The 9579-nt window shown below is 56.1% G+C and overlaps 1 protein-coding gene across 1 annotated transcript in view; it reads left to right on the plus strand.

Annotated features, from left to right (window-relative positions):
• LOC140396625 (serine/threonine-protein kinase NLK2-like) overlaps positions 1-8757 on the plus strand; it is a 33281-nt gene extending 24524 nt beyond the window's left edge. Inside the window, exons 3-5 of the mRNA XM_072485419.1 lie at positions 3953-4008; positions 6772-6878; positions 8642-8757. Coding sequence (XP_072341520.1) covers positions 3953-4008; positions 6772-6878; positions 8642-8757 — 279 coding nt within the window. The remainder of the gene's footprint in view (positions 1-3952; positions 4009-6771; positions 6879-8641) is intronic.
• The last annotated feature ends 822 nt before the right edge of the window (positions 8758-9579 follow it).

Raw genomic sequence — 9579 nt, forward strand, 5'->3', positions numbered from 1 at the left:
AGTCTGCACGACCCACTTATGCCCTCACTTCCTCCCTATCCCCGGAACCCAATAACCCCTCCCCGCGTTCATTAACAGAGGGATTGAATTTAAGAGCCGTGAGGTGATGATGCAGCTGTACAAAACTTTGGTAAGGCCACATTTGGAGTACTGTGTACAGTTCTGGTCGCCTCATTTTAGGAAGGATGTGGAAGCTCTGGAAAAGGTGCAAAGGAGATTTACCATGATGTTGCCTGGAATGGAGAGTAGGTCTTACGAGGAAAGGTTGAGGGTGCTAGGCCTTTTCTCATTAGAACGGAGAAGGATGAGGGGCGACTTGATCGAGGTTTATAAGATGATCAGGGGAATAGATAGAGTAGACAGTCAGAGACTTTTTCCCCGGGTGGAACACACCATTACAAGGGGACATAAATTTAAGGTGAAAGGTGGAAGATATAGGAGGGATATCAGAGGTAGGTTCTTTACCCAGAGAGTAGTGGGGGCATGGAATGCACTGCCTGTGGAAGTAGTTGAGTCGGAAACATTAGGGACCTTCAAGCAGCTATTGGATAGGTACATGGATTACGGTAAAATGATATAGTGTAGATTTATTTGTTCTTAAGGGCAGCACGGTAGCATTGTGGATAGCACAATTGCTTCACAGATCCATGGTCCCAGGTTCGATTCCGGCTTGGGTCACTGTCTGTGCGGAGTCTGCACGTCCTCCCCGTGTCTGCGTGGGTTTCCTCCGGGTGCTCCGGTTTCCTCCCACAGTCCAAAGATGTGCGGGTTAGGTGAATTGGCCAATGATAAATTGCCCTTAATGTCCAAAATTGGTGTTGGGTGGAGGTGTTGAGTTTGGGTAGGGTGCTCTTTCCAAGAGCCGGTGCAGACTCAGGGGGCCGAATGGCCTCCTTCTGCACTGTAAATTCAATGATAATCTATGATTAATCTAGGACAAAGGTTCGGCACAACATCGTGGGCCGAAGGGCCTGTTCTGTGCTGTATTTTTCTATGTTCTATAACCTTTTTGGACACTAAGGGCAATTTATCACGGCCAATTCACCTAACCTGCACGTCTTTGGACTGTGGGAGGAAACCGGAGCACCCGGAGGAAACCCACCCAGACACGGGGAGGTTGCGCAGACTCCGCACAGACAGTGACCGAGCCACTGGTGTGAAAGATTTGTTCAAGGTAGTCATGCGTTTGGGGGGGGCATGGTGGCCATGACGCTAACCTCCAGAAATTCCTCCACACCGTCCAGCTCCTTAATTTAACCTGTAATCCTTGGCTACGTCGTGGAAACGGAGTCCTAGGGCCTGACCCCGACCGCATGCGCTCTCTTCTACAACTTCCCCTCCCCCATTGCCCCAAGGCCCTGAAGAGATGCCAGGGGTTTTTCTCCGATTATGCCCAGTGGGTCCCCAATTACGCGGACAAGGCCCGCCCACTCATCCACTCCACCATTTTCCCCCTGACGGCGGAGGCCCGCTGGCCTTCGACCGCATCAAGGCAGATATCACCAAGGCCGCGATGCACGCGGTAGACGAGTCACCCAGGTTCGATGGATTGGAACAGGAGCCCATTCAGCCCCTCTCCAGCCTGTTACACAGGAACAGGAGGCCCATTCAGCCCCTCTCCAGCCTGTTACCCAGGAACAGGAGGAGGCCCCATTCAGCCCCTCTCCAGCTTGTTACACTGGAACAGGAGGAGGCCCATTCAGCCCCTCTCCAGCCTGTTACACAGGAACAGGAGGCCCATTCAGCCCGTCTCCAGCCTGTTACACAGGAACAGGAGGAGGCCCATTCAGCCCCTCTCCAGCCTGTTACACAGGAACAGGAATAGGCCCATTCAGCCCCTCTCCAGCCTGTTACACAGCAACAGGAGGAGGCCCATTCAGCCCCTCTCCAGCCTGTTACACAGGAACAGGAGGAGGCCCGTTCAGCCCCTCTCCAGCCTGTTACGCAGGAACAGGAGGCCCATTCAGCCCCTCTCCAGCCTGTTACACAGGAACAGGAGGAGGCTCATTCAGCCTCTCTCCAGCCTGTTACACAGGAACAGGAGGAGGCCCATTCAGCCCCTCTCCAGCCGGTTACACAGGAACAGGAGGAGGCCCTTTCAGCCTCTCTCCAGCCTGTTACACAGGAACAGGAGGAGGCCCATTCAGCCCCTCTCCAGTCTGTTACACAGGAACAGGAGGAGGCCCATTCAGCCCCTGTCCAGTCTGTTACACAGGAACAGGTGGAGGCCCATTCAGCCCCTCTCCAGCCTGTTACACAGGAACAGGAGGAGACCCATTCAGCCCCTCTCCAGCCTGTTACACAGGAACAGGAGGCCCATTCAGCCCCTCTCCAGCCTGTTACACAGGAACAGGAGGAGGCCCATTCAGCCCCTCTCCAGCCTGTTACCCAGCAACAGGAGGAGGCCCATTCAGCCCCTCTCCAGCCTGTTACACAGGAACAGGAGGAGGCCCGTTCAGCCCCTCTCCAGCCTGTTACACAGGAACAGGAGGCCCATTCAGCCCCTCTCCAGCCTGTTACACAGGAACAGGAGGAGGCCCTTTCAGCCCCTCTCCAGCCTGTTACCCAGCAACAGGAGGAGGCCCATTCAGCCCCTCTCCAGCCTGTTACACAGGAAATGGAGGAGGCCCATTCAGCCCCTCTCCAGCCTGTTACGCAGGAACAGGAGGCCCATTCAGCCCCTCTCCAGCCTGTTACACAGGAACAGGCGGCCCATTCAGCCCCTCTCCAGCCTGTTACACAGGAACAGGAGGAGGCTCATTCAGCCTCTCTCCAGCCTGTTACACAGGAACAGGAGGAGGCCCATTCAGCCCCTCTCCAGCCTGTTACACAGGAACAGGAGGAGGTCCATTCAGCCCCTCTCCAGCCTGTTACACAGGAACAGGAGGAGGCCCATTCAGCCCCTCTCCAGCCGGTTACACAGGAACAGGAGGAGGCCCATTCAGCCCCTCTCCAGCCTGTTACACAGGAACAGGAGGAGGCCCGTTCAGCCCCTCTCCAGCCTGTTACACAGGAACAGGAGGAGGCCCGTTCAGCCCCCCTCCAGCCTGTTACGCAGGAACAGGAGGAGGCCCATTCAGCCCTTCTCCAGCCTGTTACACAGGAACAGGAGGAGGCCCATTCAGCCCCTCTCCAGCCTGTTACACAGGAACAGGAGGAGGTCCATTCAGCCCCTCTCCAGCCGGTTACACAGGAACAGGAGGAGGTCCATTCAGCCCCTCTCCAGCCTGTTACACAGGAACAGGAGACCCATTCAGCCCCTCTCCAGCCTGTACACAGGAACAGGAGGAGGCCCATTCAGCCCCTCTCCAGCCTGTTACCCAGGAACAGGAGGAGGCCCATTCAGCCCTTCTCCAGCCTGTTGCACAGGAACAGGAGGCCCATTCAGCCCCTCTCCAGCCTGTTACACAGGAACAGGAGGCCCATTCAGCCCCTCTCCAGCCTGTTACACAGGAACAGGAGGAGGCCCCATTCAGCCTCTCTCCAGCCTGTTACACAGTAACAGGACGCCCATTCAGCCCCTCGACAGCCTGTTACACAGGAACAGGAGGAGGCCCATTCAGCCCCTCTCCAGCCTGTTACACAGTAACAGGAGGCCCATTCAGCCCCTCTCCAGCCTGTTACCCAGGAACAGGAGGCCCATTCAGCCCCTCTCCAGCCTGTTACACAGGAACAGGAGGAGGCCCATTCAGCCCCTCTCCAGCCTGTTACCCAGGAACAGGAGGAGGCCCATTCAGCCCCTCTCCAGCCTGTTACACAGGAACAGCAGGCCCATTCAGCCCCTCTCCAGCCTGTTACACAGGAACAGGAGGCCCATTTAGCCCCTCTCCAGCCTGTTACCCAGGAACAGGAGGAGGCCCATTCAGCCCTCTAGAGCCTGCTAGGTGGTGGTATACACAATGCACTACGTTTCCTGACTGAATTGTGATGTCTAAGATTAATCTATTCACAGGTTCTCTCAGCTTTGGACATATTACAACCTCCACACATTGACTATTTTGAAGAAATGTATCTTTTACTTTTCAAATTTCCGGCAAAGACGTTGGTTGAAGCAGCGGAGAAAAGTGGGAGTGGGAGGGAACGAGAGACCCCCCTCCCTCCCCGTCGTCCAATAGCGGAGCGATGCCGGGATGATCGAGAAGCCGGATTTGGAGGCGCGCAGAGATCGGGGAAAGTTGCAGGGGGTTACAGAGATAGGGAGGGTTGTAAGGGCTGGAGGAGGTTACAGAGATAGGGAGGGTTGTAAGGGCTGGAGGAGGTTACAGAGATAGGGAGTGTTGTAAGGGCTGGAGGAGGTTACAGAGATAGGGAGGGGCGTAGGGGCTCAAGGAGGTTACAGAGATAGGGCGGGTTGTAGTGGAGGAGGTTACAGGGATAGGGAGGGGTGTCGGGGCTGGAGGAGGTTACAGAGATAGGGAGTGTTGTAGGGGCTGGAGGAGTTTACAGAGATAGGGAGGGGTGTCGGGGCTGGAGGAGGTTACAGGGAAAGGGAGGGGTGTCGAGGCTGGAGGAGGTTACAGGGATAGGGAGGGTTGTAGGGGCTGGAGGAGTTTACAGAGATAGGGAGGGTTGTAGGGGCTGGAGAAGGTTACAGGGATAGGGAGGGGTGTCGGGGCTGGAGGAGGTTACAGGGATAGGGAGGGGTGTCGGGGCTGGAGGAGGTTACAGGGATAGGGAGGGTTGTAGGGGCTGGAGGAGTTTACAGAGATAGGGAGGGTTGTAGGGGCTGGAGGAGGTTACAGGGATAGGGAGGGTTGTAGGGGCTGGAGGAGGTTACAGGGATAGGGAGGGGTGTAGGGAATGGAGGAGGTTACAGAGATAGGGAGGGTTGTAGGGGGCTGGAGGAGGTTACAGAGATAGGGAGGGTGTAGGGGCTGGAGGAGGTTACAGAGATATGGAGGGTTGTAGGGAATGGAGGAGGTTACAGAGATAGGGAGGGTGTAGGGGCTGGAGGAGGTTACAGAGATAGGGAGGGTTGTAGGGAATGGAGGAGGTTACAGAGATAGGGAGGGTGTAGGGGCTGGAGGAGGTTACAGAGATAGGGAGGGTTGTCGGGGCTGGAGGAGGTTACAGAGATAGGGAGGGTGTAGGGGCTGGAGGAGGTTACAGAGCTAGGGAGGGTTGTAGGGAATGGAGGAGGTTACAGAGATAGGGAGGGATGTAAGGGCTGGAGGAGGTTACAGAGATAGGGAGGGTTGTAGGGGGCTGGAGGAGGTTACAGAGATGGGGAGGGTTGTAGGGGCTGGAGGAGGTTACAGAGATAGGGAGGGTTGTAGGGGCTGGAGGAGGTTACAGAGATAGGAGGGTTGTAGTTGTAGGGGCTGGAGGAGGATACAGAGATAGGGAGGTTTGTAGGGAATGGAGTAGGTTACAGAGATAGGGAGGGTGGTAGGGGGCTGGAGGAGGTGACAGAGATAGGGAGGGTGTAGGGGCTGGAGGAGGTTACAGAGCTAGGGAGGGTTGTAGGGAATGGAGGAGGTTACAGAGATAGGGAGGGATGTAAGGGCTGGAGGAGGTTACAGAGATAGGGAGGGTCGTAGGGAGTTGGAGGAGGTTACAGAGACAGGGAGGAATGTAGGGGGCTGGAGGAGGTTACAGAGATAGGGAGGGTGGAGGGACTGGAGGAGGTATCAGAGATAGGGAGGGTTGCAGAGATCGGATGAGATTAGAGATAGGGAGGGGTGTAGGGGAGGGCGGAGGTTACAGAGATAGGAAGGAGTGTAGGGGGCTGGAGAAGGTTACAGAGATGGGGAGGGTTGTAGGGGCTGGTAGAGGTTACAGAGATAGGGAGGGTCGTAGGGAGCTGGAGGAGGTTACAGAGATAGGGAAGAATGTAGGGGGTTGGAGGAGGTTACAGAGATAGGGAGGGCTGGAGGGGGTTGGAGGAAGTTATTGAGTTAGGGAGGGGTGTAGGGTCTGAGGAAGTTACAGGGATGGGGAGGGATGTCGAGGCTGGAGGAGGTTACATAGATAGGGAGGGTGAAGGGGCTGGACGAGGTTACAGAGATAGGGAGGGTTGCAGGGGCTGGAGGAGGTTACAGAGATAGGGAGGGTGTAGGGGCTGGAGGAGGTTACAGAGATAGGGAGGGGTGTAGGGGCTGGAGGAGGTTACAGAGATAGGGAGGGTTGGAGGGGCTGGAGGACGTTACAATGAAAGGGAGGGTAGCAGGGGCTGGAGGAGTTTACAGAGATAGGGAGGGTGTAGGGGCTGGAGGAGGTTACAGAGATAGGGAGGGTTGGAGGGGCTGGAGGACGTTACAATGAAAGGGAGGGTTGAAGGGGCTGGAGGAGGATACAGAGATAGGGCGGGTTGTAGGGGAGGGAGGATGTCACAGAGATAGGGAGGGGTGTAAGGGCTGGAGGAGGTTCCAGAGATAGGGAGGGTTGCGTTGGAGGAGGTTCCGGAGATAGGGAGGGTTGTAGGGGCTGGAGGAGCTTACAGAGATAGGGAGGGGTGTAGGGGTGGAGGAGGTTACAGAGATAGGGAGGGTTGCAGGGGCTGGAGGAGGTTACAGAGATAGGGAAGGGTGTAGGGGCTGGAGGAGGTTACAGAGATTGGGAGGGTTGTAGGGGCTGGAGGAGGTTACAGAGATAGGGAGGGCTGCGTTGGAGGAGGTTCCGGAGATAGGGAGGGGTGTAGGGGCTGGAGGAGGTCTCAGAGATAGGGAGGGTTGCGTTGGAGGAGGTTCCGGAGATAGGGAGGGTGCTGAGATGTGTTTAGCGATGTCGATATCCGAGTGGTTTACTCCTTGACCTCCCGCTGTGCTCCAGCTACGTTATTACGGAGTTAATGCAGAGCGACTTGCACAAAGTCATAATTTCCCCACAGACTCTGAGCTCAGATCACATCAAAGTGTTCCTCTATCAGATTCTCCGAGGTGAGTACAAGCACGAGGGTTCAGCACAGTGTCAGCGTGAGAAATACGGCTGGGTTTGAGGGAGACGGGGAGGGGGTGGGGTTTGAGGGAGACGGGGAGAGGGTGGGGATTGAGGGAGACGGGGAGAGGGTGGGGATTGAGGGAGACGGGGATACGGCTGGGTTTGAGGGAGACGGGGAGAGGGTGGGGATTGAGGGAGATGGGGAGAGGGTGGGGTTTGAGGGAGACGGTGGGGATTGAGGGAGTCGGGGAGAATGTGGGGGATTGAGGGAGACGCGGAGAGGGTGGGGCATTGAGGGAGACGAGGAGAGGGTGGGTAGGTGTGGGATTGAGGGATACGGGGAGAAGGTGGGTAGGTGTGGGATTGAGGGATACGGGGGAGAAGGTGGATAGGTGGGGATTGAGGGATACGGGGAGAAGGTGGGGATTGAGGGATACGGGGAGAAGGTGGGTAGGTGGGGGATTGAGGGATACTGGGAGAAGTTGGGTAGGTGGGAGATTGAGGGATACGGGGAGAAGATGGGTAGGTGGGGGATTGAGGGATACGGGGGAGAAGGTGGATAGGTGGGGGATTGAGGGAGACGGGGAGAAGGTGGGTAGGTGGGGGATTGAGGGATACGGGGGAGAAGGTGGATAGGTGGGGGATTGAGGGAGACGGGGAGAAGGTGGGTAGGTGGGGGATTGAGGGAGACGGGGAGAAGGTGGGTAGGTGGGGGATTGAGGGATACGGGGAGAAGGTGGATAGGTGGGGGATTGAGGGAGACGGGGAGAAGGTGGGTAGGTGGGGATTGAGGGAGACGGGGAGAAGGTGGGTAGGTGGGAGATTGAGGGAGACGGGGAGAAGGTGGGTAGGTGGGGATTGAGGGATACGGGGAGGAGGTGGGTAGGTGGGGGATTGAGGGAGACGGGGAGAAGGTGGGTAGGTGGGGATTGAGGGATACGGGGAGGAGGTGGGTAGGTGTGGGATTGTGGGATACGGGGAGAAGGTGGGTAGGTGGGGGATTGAGGGAATCGGGGAGAAGTTGGGGATTGAGGGATACGGGGAGAAGGTGGGGATTGAGGGATACGGGGAGAAGGTGGGTAGGTGGGGGATGGAGGGATACTGGCAGAAGGTGGGTAGGTGGGGGACTGAGGGATAAGGGGAGAAGGTGGGGATTGAGGGATACGGGGAGAAGGTGGGGATTGAGGGATACGGGGAGAAGGTGGGGATTGAGGGATACGGGGAGAAGGTGGGTAGGTGGGGGATTGAGGGATACGGGGAGAAGGTGGGTAGGTGGGGGACTGAGGGAGACGGGGAGAAGGTGGGTAGGTGGGGGATTGAGGGATACTGGGAGAAGGTGGGTAGGTGGGGGACTGAGGGATAAGGGGAGAAGGTGGGGATTGAGGGATACGGGGAGGATGTGGGGATTGAGAGATACGGGGAGGTGGGGATTGAGGGATACGGGGAGGAGGTGTGGATTGAGGGATACGGGGAGGAGGTGGGGATTGAGAGATACGGGGAGGTGGGGATTGAGGGATACGGGGAGGAGGTGTGGATTGAGGGATACGGGGAGAAGGTGGGGATTGAGGGATACGGGGAGGATGTGGCGATTGAGAGATACGGGGAGGTGGGGGATTGAAGGATACGGGGAGGAGGTGTGGATTGAGGGATACGGGGAGGAGGTGTGGATTGAGGGATTTGGGGATGGGGTGGGAATTGAGGGAATTGCGATTTGCCTAGAGGTGATCTTTGCCGATACTGACTGTTCTATTTGTGTTACTAGGACTGAAATATTTACATTCTGCAGGAATCTTACATCGTGATATCAAACCAGGAAATTTACTTGTCAACAGTAACTGTCTCTTAAAGGTAATAATAATAATCTTAATTAGTGTGTAATAATCTTTCGAATCCCCTGACAATGCCCATATCAGGACAGGTACAGCACGGGGTTATATACAGAGTAAAGCTCCCTCTGCACTGTCCCCATCAAACACTCCCAGGACAGGTACAGCACGGGGTTAGATACAGAGTAAAGCTCCCTCTACACTGTCCCCATCAAATACTCCCAGGACAGGTACAGCACGGGGTTAGATACAGAGTAAAGCTGCCTCTACACTGTCCCCATCAAACACTCCCAGGGCAGTTACAGCACGGGTTTAGATACAGAGTGAAGCTTCCTCTACACTCTCCCCATCAAATACTCCCAGGACAGGTACAGCACGGGGTTAGATATAGAGTAAAGCTCCCTCTACACTGTCCCCATCAGACACACCCAGGACAGGTACAGCACGGGGTTAGATACAGAGTAAAGCTCCCTCTACACTGTCCCCATCAAACACTCCCAGGACAGGTACAGCACGGGGTTAGATACAGCGTAAACCTCCCTCTACACTGTCCCCATCAAACACTCCCAGGACAGGTACAGCACGGGGTTAGATACAGAGTAAAGCTCCCTCTACACTGTCCCCATCAAACACTCCCAGGACAGGTACATCACGGGGTTAGATACAGAGTAAAGCTCCCTCTACACTGTCCCCATCAAACACTCCCAGGACAGGTACAGCACGGGGTTAGATACAGAGTAAAGCTCCCTATACACTGTCCCCATCAAACACTCCCAGGACAGGTACAGCACGGTGTAAGATACAGAGTAAAGCTCCCTCTACCCTGTCCCCATCAAACACTCCCAGGACAGTACAGCACGGTGTAAGATACAGA

The sequence above is a fragment of the Scyliorhinus torazame genome, chromosome 19 (assembly GCF_047496885.1).
Source record: "Scyliorhinus torazame isolate Kashiwa2021f chromosome 19, sScyTor2.1, whole genome shotgun sequence".
Lineage (NCBI taxonomy): Eukaryota > Metazoa > Chordata > Chondrichthyes > Carcharhiniformes > Scyliorhinidae > Scyliorhinus > Scyliorhinus torazame.